Below are 18,028 nucleotides of genomic sequence, written 5' to 3'. Positions count from 1 at the left end.
TACCACACATAAGAAAATCAATCAAATGAAAACAATTATACTAATTATTCAAGTCAAATTTTTTTTATATTCACATAGCTTGTGTCAGAAAAAATGATAAGATTTCACTACATGATTTCTTTAACGTACAAATAACTAAATCAGAGCTCATACATATAACGAAATATTGTATGACATTCTTGAATAAAACATGCATAAAACATCATAAAACACGCACCTATTTCAGAACTCGAGTAAAACGTGAAGCCTGAAATTAAAATGAATATATTCAACAAACGCACATCAATGATCACATCGAATGTAATTGAACAAAACCTTGTGTTTTCTTCGAGATTCGAACTCCCGGTGAAGTTAAATCTTTCCTTTTTGCATGTCCCTCACTTTCCGACAGCGCCACTTTAGAATAATCTAACGAGTCAAGACTTCCCCTTCGGTAAAAAAAGAAAACTTGGACTGATTTGTGCCACAAGAGAAAGTAATATAAAACCCAGAATTCTGTCTGGGACCTAATTAAAATTCAATTCTGCCCCAAGCAGAGCAGAGTCTATCTCTCACTATCAAAAATTTATTGCGGGACTAGGCAATACTTTAATCTTAACGGGTACGTGTCACACGCATTACCAAAAATGTATTGTGAAATTTATTCTACAGACACGTTAATCTGTATGTATGTATGTATGTATGTACATACATACACACATACCTCAAGTTTACTTGTTAGATATTGGTTTTGATTTCCAAGTTTGGTCTGTTTTGTTCACTGGAATTTATCCCAAGACAAAAGTACTTCTCAGAACCAATATATATTCAGCTACACGAATTGGCCAACGTTTCCATGTAAGCAATGCATGGATAAACTACATAATAATAATAATAATAATAATATCATTGTTATTGTTATTATCATTATTATTATTATTATTATCTAGTTCTCAACTGACTTTTGAGATACTAGGCATTAACTTTATCTATCTAAATAGACTGATTATCCTATTGTTTTTATGTAGTCTAGTTATATGAACAACATGTACAATGTAAGCACATGTCTGAATACAATAACTTTTAAAGCGGTCAGGATAGAAACTTAACAATGTATTCAACATGGAAAAAAAAAACGATGTCCAAAAACACATTTCATTAGGACATGTGTTTGTATATCAGTGGGTTTGCGTGAAGTACTATATTGTTTCGTCATTGTATGTAATTATGTGTTTGACTGTTGGTTCATCACTGTAATTTTGTATGTATGACTATACTGATTCATGACTATGATTATATTGGTTACTTATTTTCTACTCTGACCAGCGTTAGCTATTTTAGTTCAATATACAAGTATAAGTATAAGCGACTGTGTCACGCTCTTGACATAAGAAAAAGTCATATTTAATGAATGAATACCTTCCTTCGAAGTAAACTATGCGCTGACACGATATCGGAGATTCCCTGTACAAATTACACAAGATGTACTTTGAACGACAGATAAAGCAGGCGTTATATCCAGTTGGTTTATACTGAACGACACGGAAACAGAGGGCAGGCGTATAATATACAACTGGTGAGCATACTAGCAATATGTATATGAAAATGTCTAACGGATCATAAATGGAATCAGCCGATTCATGCTCTTTAACATTTCAATACTTTGAAATGAGTAATTTTGTCAGTTAATCCAAGATTATTGATCAATGTATTGAAGCGATCATTTTATTATATATCATATTTGAAGAAACATCTAAGATATTATGACAACGATGTGATTCAAGAACATTCCCCAATCAAGTGTCCAGACTGAAACATAATATGTCCAAATGAGTCTTGTTTGCAAAGGGTATTAACAACTACAAGAGAGTAATTTCGTCGCATTCCAAAACAATATCCCATTCATCTCATGAAATGAAATGTTTTATGTTAGACTCTACATGCAGGCATGAACGGCGTTTGGGGGTGGCAAGTGGGGCGACCGTCCCAGGCGCCGCTCTTGAAGGGGCCCCGCGCTTCAGGCCTAAGGACTCATGTTATTATTTCGATTAAAAAACCCGTTGTCCACAAACAGGATTTTTTAAAAAATGAATATTGAGAAAACTAAATTCGTGCGCCAAATCGCGAAAGTTGATATAGTCTAGACATAATCAGTGTTTGCAGTAGCATACCAATCGAGATACCGATACTCTGGCCCTACGCAGTCATGGTCGGCCCTAGGCTCCGCGTACTCCTAACGCCCCCTCTGCAAGCAGGCATACTATTCTACATCACAGAAAAACAACATTATGTAGTACTTTTTAAGTTAAAACTTAATGAGATTCTCGGCTGTGAGAAAGCGTGTTATATAACAGTTCAAAGTAGATTGTTTAAAAGTGTGACAAAGAGTAGCTGTCAGTGATGTGTATAGACAGACAGATCTGCTGATTAAAAGCACAAGACCAGAAATGAAAACCATATCAATGTGTGTAACTGGAATATAAGTATGATAAGTTACAATGTAGTCATCGATCAAGGAAATTCTTTATTTTAACTTTCAGCCTTAAGTTAAGTGTTACTCTTGAAGTTTACATCAGAATACCATTGTTGAATACTACAGAACGTATGAAATTAATATTCATACTGCTTTATAAAACCTGGAGATTATTGTGTCTTTGAAAACAATGCTAGCTGTGTAATCGTACAAAGGTAATGGTATTTAACACAATTCAGAGTAAGAGGTTTTGCTTTCATTCAATACATTCAAGTAACTGCTAAAAGTTTGGTCTTGCAAAACAGTAGAGCGTGGATAGGTAATCTGTACAAGTGAGAGCACGTAAATAAATGACATGATCATGATTCAACCCATTTTGACTCTTACCTCACCATTAGTGTCGGAAGGTAATGAAATAGTAGGTCTACAGTCCAGATCAGAGTTAAATAATACCTTCGCACGTAAAAAATTCAAACCATACTTTATTCAATCCGTGCAAACGTTTGTAATTTGGAAAAATGTGAACGTCAACGGCAGGAGTCGGCGTCACGCCATTGTATATGATCACTTACATTAGACTGCCCTATCTCACAAGTTCCGTTTGTTTTCTTTCTCTACCAATCACTTCTATTTAGGCATTATGTGATTGCCATCAAGCAATATTTATCTATCTCCGAAATTGTAGAGCTTTACACGTGCAAAACTAAGCTCCTCCGAAAATGAAGATTTGACAAAGAAGTGATCCACTAATCATCAGCAATTTAACGCTTTGCAAAAAAAAAAAAAAAAAAATTCCAGACCACAAAACAACAACATATTGGACTTAAATTGTAAATACGCTTTAGAACTGAAAACTCGTTTTATCTGAGTTAAGTCTGTCACATCTACAGTTATCGAGCAAAAATGAATATGGAGACAGTAGTCAACTCGTAAATGTAGGGAACTGATTTGACAGTATAGTGCGTATAATGATACCGCCTGTGTAGCATAACCCACTACGTCCTGTATAAGGATGCACAGTCTAACCAACTAGAGAGCCGAAATAATCAGTGTTAGAAAGCTTACCACAGAGGTTTGTTCCAGTTCTGTTAGTACCGTATTTATGTCTGTTGATTTTGTTACGAGCCTATACATTTTTATAAATGATTTAAAAAACGAAAACATTATTATTAAGCATGCGTTGAAGAGTATATATGCCATTTCAATTTTAATGAATGACGAGACGACTTGAATGAGACCAAATCGCGTTATTCTATGTCATGGCCGTGTATGTTTCGTGAACTTTGTTTATTTGGGTGACTATGAAATGTCTAGTTATTAGGAAGTTGAAGCTAATTAATAAGCCAATGATCAACTTTGCAATCATGCATCAGAAAGTAAATTTATGTATCCCCATTAACACTGTTGCATGAACCAGGATTGAATCCTTGAGATACGGATTAGCCCTGTTCAAGCCCACCACAGCTCCCTAGTCTTAGAGGGTGAGTTTGGAGGTGAGAACGGAGTAATTTGTGGGTAAGACGGGGAGAGGTTGACGCATATTTTACGCACCTCTGAGAAAATACTATTTTGCTTCAAATTTAAACTGCAAAGATTGGTTCGTTTTTCCAAAACTGAATTAAGGACAAGCTATCGATACGCATGCTCAATTGTATATAGAGAAAACATTGTTGCCAAATAAAAAAGTCCTCATTGACAATAGTATACATTTTAAGTGCAAATATTCATAAGAAGTGGACAATTATATTTTTAAAGAGTGATATCAATCAAGATTTTTCCACAGATCCTGGTGTTTTTATTACTTTACGTTTTAGTACTATTCTTTAATCAACTACACTTGACTATTCTCAGCACAAATGCAATCATGGTGAATAGGACAAATGAATGCATGCATTTAACACAATATTCCTGTACGGCACATTCGATACACTCGCGGGACTTAGCTTCCTTGGTATTGCATTCCACATGTTCCACTTTCCCCGAAACAGTACTGATTTTTCAATGTTTTGGCACCACTATCTAATTTTATCTAAGTACTTTCTTTTCAGTTCATACCTTTGCTTTCATTTTTACTTTACCACCGCTGAGCTATACCAAGAAACTTTAGGTAACCATTGACTTTCCGTTACTTAGACTCTAAAGTTAATATCATCATAACAAAATATTACCAGAAATGTAAAATATATTAGTTCATTCTGTCCTTATAAACATATAATCTTTAAACAGCCGGAAATTGTATCACCTCCAGTTGTTATATTGTCGTTTCGTACTTGTTACCATCGTATTTCTTGGAATCATACATTTTGAAGGATCTTTTATCTATTTTTTTATTATTTTCTCGTCAACAAATCTTGATTTAAATGTACTTAAATTTATATATTGTTACATATATCTGATTTATTTCATATTTATTTTAATTTAATTGGTTGTCAGTTTTAAATGTTTTATTCTATTATATACTATTATAATGTAAATTTATTCACTGAGATGATATTTTTCCAGAAAATCAGTTGACCTGAATCATTCTTTCGTAAACACCAGGTGTTGACCTAGATCCTGACCTTGATTCAAAATTACTAGCAACCATGTTAATAAGTTCTATTTCTATTTTAAAATGATTGGTTGCTGTCGAGGTCTTGATTTAAGATATAAACAATTTTTAAAATTTTTATTCTCGGAGTAAAATCATTGGTCTAATCAAGGCTATAGTCTGTGTATATGATTTGTTAATATGTAAACACGGTCACGAAACCCTGTGTTTCGCAATTCCGGTTTTTCAATTACTGCCCATATGTTAGTTTTAACAAAGATGCGTAGAGAGAGATTTCTCAGTTTTGGCTTTTTACACTGATGTCAAGTTAAGCATCTTGTATTTTCCATCAGGATAGAAACTTGAAATTATTAGAACATTTATTACTAGGACTTGCAATTTAATTAGTGGATTATTCACGGATTATTTTTTGATTATTCTTTGATTATTTGTGGATTTGATTCTTGAAACCGTAAGTTCTTCTTCTTTCTTGATTTTTACAGAATTTGTCCAGGGAAATAAATTATTTGTTAAATTTTAGAAAGCGTGTTGTTTTCACTCTTTCTGTGTTACTGTTTATTAGAGCATAAACACGTAACAAAATAATTAAGGGCTCGTCCGGGATTTTTGCATTTTGGCTAAATTATTTCAGCAAACATTGTTGTCTGAAATTTGAAATCATCTCGTTTTTGAAATCTTTAGTGAGATCGACAAGCTTTAACTAAAATGTCATCAAAAGTGGAAATATTTCTTTCAAATTCTACCCGGGAACAATCAGATCTTTTTCTAAAAGATATATTGATTCAGATTGCCAGAAACTACGATCTTTCTGAGGCAAAGGCTTCCTTAACGAAGCAGGAAATAAGAAATATGTTTGTTCAGTTTTTGGTAGAAAAGAAAGTTTTTGATAAAACTGCTTTGGTTTTAGTCAGTAAGTCTTTTTCAGACTCTAACACAAAAATGAAGGAATTAGAATTAAAATACAAGATGGAATTGGAGTTTGAGGAAGCTGGAGCTTCAGAAAGATAAAGAAGACAAACAAATACAAATGCAGTTGCAGTTGGAAAAAGAAAAAGAACAAAGGAAATTTGAGAAAGAGAAAAAACAAAGAAATTGGAGATTGAGAAACAACAAATGAGTTTGGAGAAAGAAAAAGAACAAATGCAATTACAAGCAGAAAAAATTGAACGACAAATGGAATAACAAAAAGAACACATGCATTTACAATCGGAGAGAAATAAGGAAGAGAGGGAATATCAATGTAAAATGAAAGAAATGGAGCTGGCAAGTGAAAAACACATTCATACTTCAGCTTCAGATTTAAGTTTTGATCTTGCAAAGAACATTAGGTTAGTGTCCCCATTCAGATAAAGAGAAGTAGACAAATATTTTACTCGTTTTGATAAAGTTGCTGAAAATTTGAAATGGTTAAGAAGGGAGCATTGGACTCAATTATTACAATGTGTACTGACTGGTAAAGCTAGTGATATTTACAATTCACTGTCAGTTCACCAAAGTGGTGACTATGATACGGTTAAAGAATGCATCTTAAGGTGTTATGAGCTAGTCCCTGAAGCTTATCGGCAAAACTTCAGAAACTATAGAAGAGAAGCTGGACAAACTCATGTCGAATTTGCTAGAGAAAATTAGCAGTTATTTGATTGATGGTGCTTAGCAAAGAAAGTTGAAAACGGTTATGAAAGTCTCAAACATTATTACTTGAAGAGTTCAAAAACTGTCCATAGTGACATTAAGACGTATCTTGACGAGCACAAGATCGAAACTTTGGAAAATGCTGCTCGTGCCGCTGATTGGTATGCTTTAACTCATAAAGTTCCTTTGTAAATAAGAATTATATTCAACAGTCTTCTGGCAGAAAAGTATTTCAGCCTAATACAAGCCCTTCTAAAACTCAAACTGGCACAACTTCTAAAAATAAAACTTCAGAGAAGCTTGATTCTAGATCCTTGTCTCTTACTACGTGTACCTATTGCAAGAAAAAAGGACAGGTTATTTCTGATTGCTACAAATTGCAAAATAGGCACCAGAAGCAAGACAGACCTATTCCTAATGCTCTTATTTCTAAGCGGTCAAGGTCACGGTCATGTATTGAAATCAATACATTTGTTGCATCTAATAAACCCCAGTCTGATTTTATTTATGGAGAATTATGAACCATTCATATCGAAGGGTTCTGTATCACTCTTGTCGGATTTGGCCAATCCCACCCCTATTAAAATATTAAGGGATTCAGGAGCTTCTTAGAGTCTTTTATTGTCAGGTACATTGATTTTATCTGAGAAGTCTTCTTCTAATGAAAGTGTTCTTGTTCAGGGATAGAGTGTAGCTTTGTTAATGTTCCTCTCCATTGTGTAAAAGTGTCATCAGTCTTAGTCTCAGGACCAGTGACAGTTGGAACAGTCTCTCTTTTACCCGTTGAGGGTATTCATTAACTACTAGGCAACGACCTAGCTGGAGACAAGGTTGTGGTTAATCCGCTTGTAACTGACAAGCCTTGCTTGAATCAGAAATTAGATCCAAATGAAAAGAATTCCCTGACGTATTTCCAGCTTGTGCAGTTACCAGAGCTATGGCAAAGAAAGCTCTTGAGAATGATTTAGATAAGGAAATTATTCCATTAGCTGACACATGTATTGGTCAGGCTTTTGATGAGGTCACTTTCACTCCTTGTTTGGATCAATCAGAAGGTATTGATCATAGTGATCCTCTTTTAACGACTCATTCTCTTTATTCTAATCAGGGTGATAAACGACAATCACCTGTCGTCGAACAGGAAATAGATCATGAGATTACCTGTTCGTTTCTGAAGGCCATTAGTGAAACTGAAGCTACTGCAGTTCCTGTCTGTTATTTCATTAAAAATGGAATTCTTATGAGAAAATGGAGATCTCCCGAGGTACTTGCTGATGACGAATGGTCAGTGCACTATCAAATTGTAGTTTCAAAACCTTGCAGACAGGAAATCCTTAGTCTGGCCCATGAAACTCCATTGGCTGGTCATTTAGAGATCAATAAAACGTATCACAAGATCTTAACGCACTTCTATTAGCCAAATATAAAAAGTGATGTTGGTAAATACTGCAGACATTGTCATACCTGTCAAATGATAGGAAAACCAAATCAGAGAATTCCCAAGGCTTATCTACAACCTATTCCTGCCTTTGACGAACCATCTAGTATAATTATGGTAGATTATATTGGTCCCTTACCTAAGCCCAAGTCAGGAAACCAATACATGTTGTCCATTATGTAAGCATTAACAAGGTTTCAAGAGGTACCTCCTTTGAGGAATATACAATCTAAAACAATAATAAAAGCTTTGATCAAGTTTTTTTGTGTGCTCATTTTGGCCTTCCCAAGTCCGTACAGTCTGATCAAGGCTCAAATTTCATGTCTGGAATTTTGCAGCAAGTTATGTACGAATTAGGTATTAAACAATTCAAATCTTCTGCCTATCACTCTGAGAGCCAAGGGATTTTAGAAAGATTCCATCAGACTTTGAAAAATATGATTCGATCATATTGTTTTGATACGGGTAAAGATTGGGATGAAGGCATTTATTTACTATTGTTTTTTGTTAGGGAATCAGTTCAAGAATCTTTAGGTTTCAGTCCCTTTGAACTGGTTTTTGGACACACTGTGCGTGGACCACTGAAATTATGGAAAGAGAATCTTCTTTCTAATGAATATTCTGAAATTAATCTTCTTGATTATGTTTCTAATTTTGAATATATGTTGTCAAATGCTTGTGAGGTTGCAAGAGCAAATCTGCACTCTACTCAGTCCAAAATGAAGTTAAGATATGATAAAAACTCGAAGTAAAGGAACTTTCCGCCTTGTGATAGAGTCCTGGCTCTCTTGCCAATACCACAAAATCCTCTTCAGGCCAAGTATTATGGTCCCTACACAGTTGATAGGAAAATAAATGATTTAAATTACATCATAACTACTCCTGGAAGGCGTAAACAAAAATAAAACTGTCACATGAACATGCTAAAAGATTATATTGAAAGAAATAGCCAGGGTAAACATGCAGTTAATGTAATCGTACCTGTCCCACTCAGTGAAGATTTAAGTGAAGGAATATCATCGGATTCTACTGATATTGGAGTGACAAATCTTCGGAATTCAGAAATTATGAAAGATCTAGACTAGAAACTTTCACTTTTGCAAGTGAAAGAAAGAAATGAACTCAGACAGTTATTATTTGAAATGAGGATTTATTTCCAGATGTTCCTACAAGAACAAACACAATTTTTCATGACGCTGAAATCGTAAATTCCAAACCTGTGAAACAACACACGGACAGGATGAACCCTTTCAAACAGGAATACTTGAAAAAGGAAATTCAGTATTTGCTGGAGAATGATTTTATAGAGCCCAATAAAAGTGACTGGAGTTCACCATACATACTTGTTCCACAACCAGATAAAACTTTCCGTATGTGCACTGATTATAGGAAGGTGAACAGTGTGAAAAAAAAAACAAAAAAAAAACAAATTCATTCCCCAAGAATCAATGAATGTACTAATAAGTTAGGGAATGCCAAGTGTGTCACCAAATTTGACCTTCTGAAAGGATTTTGGCAAATTCCACTAACGGAAAGAGCAAAGGAAATTTCGGCATTCGTGACTCCAGATGGACATTACCAATATAAAGTAATGCCGTTTGGGATGAAAGGGTCGCCAAGTAAATTACAACGTCTCATGAATATGATCACCTCTGGTCTAGAAAATTGTGATGCTTACATTGATGATGTCATCATCTACAACGACACCTGGAAAGAACATTTAGCAACAATTCGGAAATTCTTTGACATATTCACAGATGCAAGCTTGACAATTAATTTATCTAAAAGTGAGTTCTGTCGTGCTAGTGTAACGTTTCTAGGACATATTGTGGGACATGGATACTTTAAACCTATAGATGGTAAGGTCGAGGCTATTTCTGAGTTCCCTGTGCCTATAAATAAAAAGCAGCTGATGAGATTATTAGGTATGGCTGGATACAATTGGAAATTTTGTTTCAATTTTTCTATAATTGCTGAACCCCTGACATATTTATTGAGTAAGAAAAACAAGTTCCTTTGGACTGAAAAATGTCAGGAGGCTTTCTACAAGTTAAAAGCCATACTTAAAAGCACTCCAGTTCTTACAGCTACAAAGTTCAGCCAATCTTTTAGACTGTCTGTTGATGAAAGTAATGTTGGGGTTGAAGCAGTTTTAATTCAAGAAGACGAAAATGGCATTGATCATCCAGTGTGCTATTTGTCTAAGAAATTAAATAAGCACCAAAGAAATTATTCAACAATCGAGAAGGAATGATTGGATTTGATATTGACACTACAAGATTTTGAAGTTTATCTTAGTTTAGCTCCTTCTTCGATTATTGTGTAAAGTGACCACAACCCACTTACTTTCATCGGCAAGATGAAAATAAAAATCAAAGAAAACTAAGGTGGAGTTTGTTGTTACAGGAATAAAATCTTAATGTCAGGCACATCAAGGGAAAAGATAATTTAATAGCATATGCACTTTTCCGTGTTTAGAAATGTATTATTTCATGTACACTGTTTGTAATTCATAAGAGTAATTCTTATGTTTTTCTTAAAACTCATGTATAATTAATCTATGGTAAAAAGAAAGCTTTGTCATATAAATCTTTCTTTTTTATGGGGGAAGGTGTTACGTATATCAGATTTAATTAATAATTATTTTAATTGAATTGTTTGTCAGTTTTAAATTTTTTATTCTATTATATGCTATCATAATGCAAATTTATTCACTGGAGATGATATTTTTTCCAGAAAATCAGTTGCCCTGAATTATTCTTTCGCAAACATCAGGCGTTGACCTAGATCTTGACCTTGATTCAAAATTAGTAGCAACAACGTAAATAAGTTCTATTTTTATTTTAAAATGATTGGTTGTTGTCGAGGTCATGATTTAAGATGTAAACAAATTATTTTATTTTTATTCTCGGAGTAAAATCATTGGTTTAATCAAGGCCATATTTAGTGTAGGTGATTTATTATATATGTAAACACGGTCACGTGGCCCTGTGTTTTGCAATTCCGGTTTTTACATTGCTGCGCATTTGTTAGTTTTAATAGAGATGCTTTGAGAGAGATTTCTCAGTTTTGAACTTTTTACACTGATATCAAGTTATTTTGTTGTAGCATGCTTTTGAGTTATAATTTTCTTCAGATCAGTTGGATTTCAAAAGGATTAATTCTTTTGTCTCTGGAAATATTTTGGGGAGTGCTCACACGGAAATTTTGGAAAGACATTGTTTTCAAATTTAATTTGGATTTCCAACACCGGAGTGTCATTATTTGTGTTTCTACAAGGAACTATAAAGTACAGACTACATCATACGTCATCTTCGTCCATCTTGGATTTTCCATAAGGATTTGAACTTGAAATTATTAGAACATTTATTACTAGGACTTTTACAATTTAATTCGTGGATTATTCTTGGATTAGTTTTTGATTATTTTTGTATTATTTTTGGATTAGATTCTTGAAACCGTATGTTCTTCTCCTAGCTTCAATTTCCAGAATTTTCCCAGGAAATAAATTATTTGTTAAATTTTAAAAAGCTCGTTGTTTTTACTCTTATATATATATATATATATATATATATATATATATATATATATATATATATATATATATATATATATATATATATATATATATATATATATATGTCTTTGAGGGATGAACCATTGCCATATGCAAATTCCGACTTTAAAAGCAATTTAAAAGAGCGTGAATGTACGTTTTCAGGAAACATTAAAATGGGAACAAAATGACTCATATCTGTTACGTTTACAAAGAAAAGTGGTAATTATTTTCAGCAGATACTCTCAAAATGTAAATTCTGCAGCTTTTTGTTCTCCAAATAATTTATATTTAGTTATATATTAATGTGTGAATTTAACGGTTATGAATGTACCATCGGCCTAAAACAAGAAAGGGAAACGAGTACCTGTTAAAGCACTTAATGCTTAATTTACCTTGCCAGGTATCATAATTGGGAAACGAACACACTCTGCACCGAAATGGAGGACAAACTACAACAAAAGTTCGATGCCATAGCTGAATGGCAGAAACGGTATTGCAAAGATGATATCACCTCTGATGAAGTCAAAAATATATATAACGAATGGGCACAGGTCGGATACGACGAGGTAACATTGTACACTATTTCATTGTTGTCGTCGTCCGTACGGTAGTAGAATTAATAGAAGTCGTGGTAGTTGTTTTAGAAGTAATACTATTATCTGTTGTTATTGTGCTTTATTTGCTGACATAATGAATGATTGCATTAGTTATGTCCAAGAGCTGGAAAAAGAAAACAAAGTAGAGAGGTGACGGAGGAAACCATCAAACACTAGGCACCATCCTAAGACACTACAATACACAGCAAATGGAATGATCGCCGAAACTTTGACGACTTATTATCTCTGAATACTGGAAAAATCTTTTACAGCTTGAATATAATTCTACAATAAACCTCAGACACACTGATCAATGACGAAATTGATCTATAATTAGACGATGGGGTACTTTTTCCTTACTTAAAAATCAGGACGACCAGCTGTATTATCTACCAAGACTAGCTATTGCTTTTATAATTTCGTATTAGTGTATATTGATGTAAAGAATAATAGGTTAGTTTCTAACTTTAATTACGGTAACTGTTTATCATTTTATTGTCCAACGTGAAACAAAGTAAAAATAAGAATTCAGCTCACACATATGCTGATCACTTGTTGCGCAGTCGCAGGATCGATCCGTTAAGTCTAAATAGAGGTACAAGATTTAACAAATATCTAATTAAATTGTAATATATTTCTCACCATTTTCCAATAAAGTCGAAGATTTAACGATTTCAGGGAAGATTCATTTTAATCTGAACTTTATGTTTACCTTGCTACTATTTTCACATGTTGTGACGTAACTATTTCTAGGGTTTTAGCAATATGGACCTAGTTCCTTAGCCTCTCTCGTTGTGACGTAACTATTTCTAGGGTTTTAGCATTATGGGCCTTGGTCCTCAGCCTCTCTCGTTGTGACGTAAACTATTTCTAGGGTTTTAGCAACATGAGTCTTGGTCCAAAGCCTCTCTCGTTGTGACGTAAACTATTTCTAGGGTTTTAGCAATATGGGCCTTAGTTTTCAGCCTCTCTCGCTGTGACGTAACTATTTTTAGGGTTTTAGCCTTGGTCCTCAGCCTCTGCTCCTCGTCCCTCATCTTCATTCTAATATCGGACCGCTCCGGGGGCCTAGTGGTTAGAGCGTCCGCCTCGGATGCGGGACGTCGTACAAAAGACTTATAAAAATGGTACTTACAGCTGCCTCGCTTGGCGCTCAGCATTAAGAGGTTAATGTTTGGAGTGGTTGGCAAGGCGTCAGGGTAATGTGACTGGGTGGGACATCATGCTGCATGTCTGCGGCATGATGCCCCAGTGCTAGACATTACTATAAACTGCCGCACTGCAGACATCGTAGCGATATGACTGAAAAATTGTTATAAGCTACGTTAAGAATTCCAATCACACCACACACACTCATTCTAATATCAACCACGGATTATCGTCGTTTCTATTCATAAACCTTTGAACTGAGATATATTTTCGAAAAAGGAGTAGATGTAAATGTTTCGCATTTCTCATCAACATTATTAGTATCATCAAACAGTCTAGTCCAAATTTTTTTCTGTATTTTTTGGTTTGCCTATTTAAGATATTTGTAAATTAAAAGACACGTTATTTTCTTTGCTTCATACCCGTAATGAAAAGTCCTTTCGGACATATTTAGTACTAAGAAATCACTAAAAGGACGTATTTTATTTCCTGAGTATTATCACATCATTATTCATATAACAGATGCTGTCCAGTGAAATATGGGGATGCCCCAAAATAGTAGCTGATACACTGGAAGAGGTCTACGGAAGTGACGATGAGAAAATGCGTCTGAAAATATTGGATATCGGAGCTGGATCCGGACAATGTGGAATAGAGGTGACCCCTATCTCCGATAAAAATGCTATCTATTTATGAAAGAATAAGTTCAAAGACTAAATAATATTTTATCTCGAAAAATAGATCTCTCAATATAATCTTCTGTTTAACAGGTCGGATGAAAATCAGTATGACTATATACCTACTGTGTCTTCTATTCTTCAGTAGTGTTAGTGTTTTGGAAGCCGTCTGCAATAAGTTTTAAATAAATAAGCTATAATAAGATCAATTTCTTCAAAACGTTGGAGAAAGTTTTTAATCGAAACATAGTTTCCCCAGACACTTATTATCAATACATTTCTTTAAAGAAACATCAAATTCCATTTCATTCACACCCAGAACAGAGATATCTTTCACAACGTAATTTATTTACAATTTAGTTATGTCTAAAATTATCACTGTTCCACTGATGTTCGCCACACTGTAGCGTCAAACGTTTTGTATTGCTAGTTGCAAGATGCCAACCATTGTATCACACCAATTTTACATTCTCACTCAGTTTTGCCGTGCAAAAGCCACTGACTTTTGTATTGATATATTTTTACATACTGGCTACAGAAGGCTTGACACGCGTATCCGGTAAGAGAACATATTTGGGTTACTTAGGTCTTATCCTTCATTTTGCCTTAAAATATTCTAGTTTCATCGTCTCAAGAAATCTAGGGAAGAAATTAGAATATGTTAATGGTTTAAACAAACAAAAATAGCAGACTAGAAAGATTTTATTCGCTGTTAGATGCAAAGGTCTGAAAGGATAAAGTAGAGTCAGTCACCTACTCGATTGAGCAAGATAGTGGTGTTTGATGGTTGAATGCCAGTGATGACGCCAGTTCATACTTATCAATTACAAAAACAAAATGAGGTCAGTAACGAAAAAAAATTATCGTAATTGCTTGACGGACTCCATGGGACTTTTGCCATTCGGTACAGTCAAATGTAATCTTTCAAGTTATGAAATCTACTGAATAAGTCAGTGATTGTATTGAATTTGATACAAACTGTAAGCGAAATTAAAATTTCAGCATCGCCCAAGAACACAAAAGCAAGATCGTCGAGTTGTCTATGATATACGATATAAGCTGTGAAACATCATATTGGTTTTGATAGATCATATAAGCTATGAAAGATATTATAGGTTATGAGAGATCATATGGATTATGAAAGATCATATAGGTTATGAAAGATCATATAGGTTATGAAAGATCATTTAAGTTATGAAAGATCAGATAGGTTATGAAATATCATAAAGGTTAAGAAATATCATATAAGTTATGAAAGATCATATAGATTATGAAATATCATATAGGTTATGAAAGATCATATAGGTTATGAAATATATTATAGGTTATGAAAGATCATATAGGTTATGAAATATCATAAAGGTTAAGAAATATCATATAAGTTATGAAAGATCATATAGATTATGAAATATCATATAGGTTATGAAAGATCATATAGGTTATGAAATATATTATAGGTTATGAAAGATCATATAGGTTATGAAAGATCATATAGGTTATGAAATATCATATAGGCTGGTCAGTTTTCAATCTCATATGATGAATATTTATATTGGAGTTTGCAATCAAGCGTATTCGCAGTTGTAAAAAGTGGAGTTCCCCAGAGCAAGTGTGTCAAAATAACAAATGATAAATTTTGCAAGGCAATGTAGATAATACCGACATCATAATATAAAATGTCATAACATTTAAGAAAAGATTTTTGTGCTTGTTTTGTTTTAAATACATTTTATTATCATTTCGTTTACTCACAAATTTAGGTTTGTACAGGACTTAAAACACTCATCTAGATCCCTTCCAAAATCAAAACTGCTCGAAGATAACATTCATCTTACATAAAAATGAGCATATCTGACAACTAGGTTAAAGTAACGTGCATAAAAGGCACAACATTTAAATTTGTTTAAAAATATAAAACAAAACAATTACGTGAATAATTAGGTGTATCAACAATAATTGGGAGGGTGTGGGTGGGGGCAGAGCATGCTAAAATAGCAATACACACAAACAATGAACAATCAGATGATAAACTGCGAACATGTTAGAAAAATTGATAGTCAGGATTAGAAAGAAGTACGATGTTTCTCCCTTCGAAGGCACCTCGCCTCACCAAACATGTCAATATAGTACAAGGAGTAAAATGTGTCATACTTTGAGATCTGATTGATTAAGCGAATGACCGATTAAACCAAACGCTAGGTATCCAGTTTCGTATCTTTTCTGTGTTTGGTTCCTTCTTTCAATCTCTCTCTCTCTCTCTCTCTCTCTCTCTCCGTATTAAATTACTGGCCACCTACTTGTTTAGAATGTTGTCAGACAACTCCAGTAAGACAGTTATTAATACATAAAGTGCTCTGACTGGGCAATGGGGAATAGGGGTGAACGTAGGGTAGAGGGATCATCCTGTTTTAACAAAACAGACAGTTATAGCCGACACATTAAACAGCTGTAGCTAGATACGTAAACGCATGTACACAGTATTCGTAACAGAACCAACACGAAACTGTCGAATGCGTAGTTTTCAGTCAGGCAATGAAAACACATTTTACCTATTTGACAATAATAGGTAAGTTGGATTAAGCGCCAAAACATTCATGCTCGTAATCCTGATTCTGGGTAGTTGTTTTACATGTTAATTAAGTAACTACGTTGGCACAGAAGGCCGTCAACAGATCAAACAACCTCTAGGGGATTATAATCCATTATAATAGGAAAGTTAAAAAAATAAACTTTGCTACGTAAGTTCTTTGAAGGAACACATTCACCAAGCTAGGTGTTAGGAAGGAGAAAGTCATGTGCCAAGTACATGTACTGGGACCCTTGTAACCTAACAATGAGTATTATACTTATGACTCACGTGTGCCAAATCAGCGTGGTCGAATCGAATTACAAGCTCAAGATACAAGCAGATATTTTTTATCTGCTGAAGCGTTTATTGAAGTAGAAGGTAGACTTTTAAAAGCAGATGATATAGCATACGAACTTTTAGATAGGCCTGGTTTTGTCAACAATGGTATTAAGGCATTATATAACAGTGCTATATACATGATTGACGGAAAAATATTGAATCGTGTCTCGAAGATGTTGATATTGCTACGACGATTTGGGGTCTGGCAAGATACAGCGACGATTACATGATGTTTGAAAATGATACCACTGATCAACCCGAGAATAGCAACGTGAGACTAAATGCAGCTGGAACAGAATTTGCATAAATGAACGAAAATTACAACTCAGGATTCGCAGCACGCAGACAATGTTAAATGACGAAAAAACTTTTCATGTGTGAATCCATTATCACATATATTTGGAATTTGTAGAAATGTTAAAACAGTTATATTTGGCGCTAAACACACTGTGGTACTTGTAAGAAAAGCCACAGACAATGAGGGCAATCTGGCGACACAACGCAGTTGATGCTGGTAAAGTAATACTAACACAACTGTCACTGTGGAGGCCGGTAATGACTCCATCGCTAGCTAAAGAAGAAAAACTACTTGCTTTTATGAATTCAGGTGGAAAATCATTGCTATCATGGTGGACAATGACTACAGATAGCGTTTAAAGTAACGCAGCTGCGTTATTCACATGGCAGATAGCATCACAGCAAGGAGTTTCTGCACCACGACATATATTCATCGCATTTCAGGAAAATGCGAGAATAGATTCATAGGAACGAAATCCAATGGTATTTGACACACTTGGAGTTTCTGAAGCTGCTTTGAGGATAAATGGACATGAAGAACCTTCTGAAGAAGTCTTATTAAATTTTGATCAAAATCATGTTGCACGTGCTTATCACTGGTTGGTAACATTTATTTGGCGTGATTAAAATATTGACACTGGTTTGCAGATATTTCAGGGGGGATTTCACAACATTATATCCAATTTATTACTTTTCGTTGGAACATTTAGATTTATTCAGGCAATATGTCGTTGATATACATTTTCGAGCCCGTGTAGCTCGACTGCCT

At 34.3% G+C, this 18,028-nt stretch overlaps 1 protein-coding gene across 1 annotated transcript in view; it reads left to right on the top strand.

The window, feature by feature from the left end:
- Window positions 1–1,496: 1,496 nt before the first annotated feature.
- Window positions 1,497–18,028, top strand: part of LOC149799019 (uncharacterized) — a 28,962-nt gene continuing 12,430 nt past the window's right edge. Inside the window, exons 1-3 of the mRNA XM_089957016.1 lie at window positions 1,497–1,555; window positions 12,033–12,198; window positions 13,900–14,034. Of these exons, the coding sequence (XP_089813142.1) occupies window positions 12,070–12,198; window positions 13,900–14,034 (264 nt within the window). The 5' untranslated portion in view covers window positions 1,497–1,555; window positions 12,033–12,069. The remainder of the gene's footprint in view (window positions 1,556–12,032; window positions 12,199–13,899; window positions 14,035–18,028) is intronic.

This window comes from Sinohyriopsis cumingii, chromosome 5, assembly GCF_028554795.1.
Source record: "Sinohyriopsis cumingii isolate HCF-2022 chromosome 5, ASM2855479v2, whole genome shotgun sequence".
NCBI classification, from domain to species: Eukaryota; Metazoa; Mollusca; class Bivalvia; order Unionida; family Unionidae; genus Sinohyriopsis; species Sinohyriopsis cumingii.
Note: the sequence above shows the minus strand (reverse complement) of the source record. Positions and strands in the feature narration are given on the sequence as shown.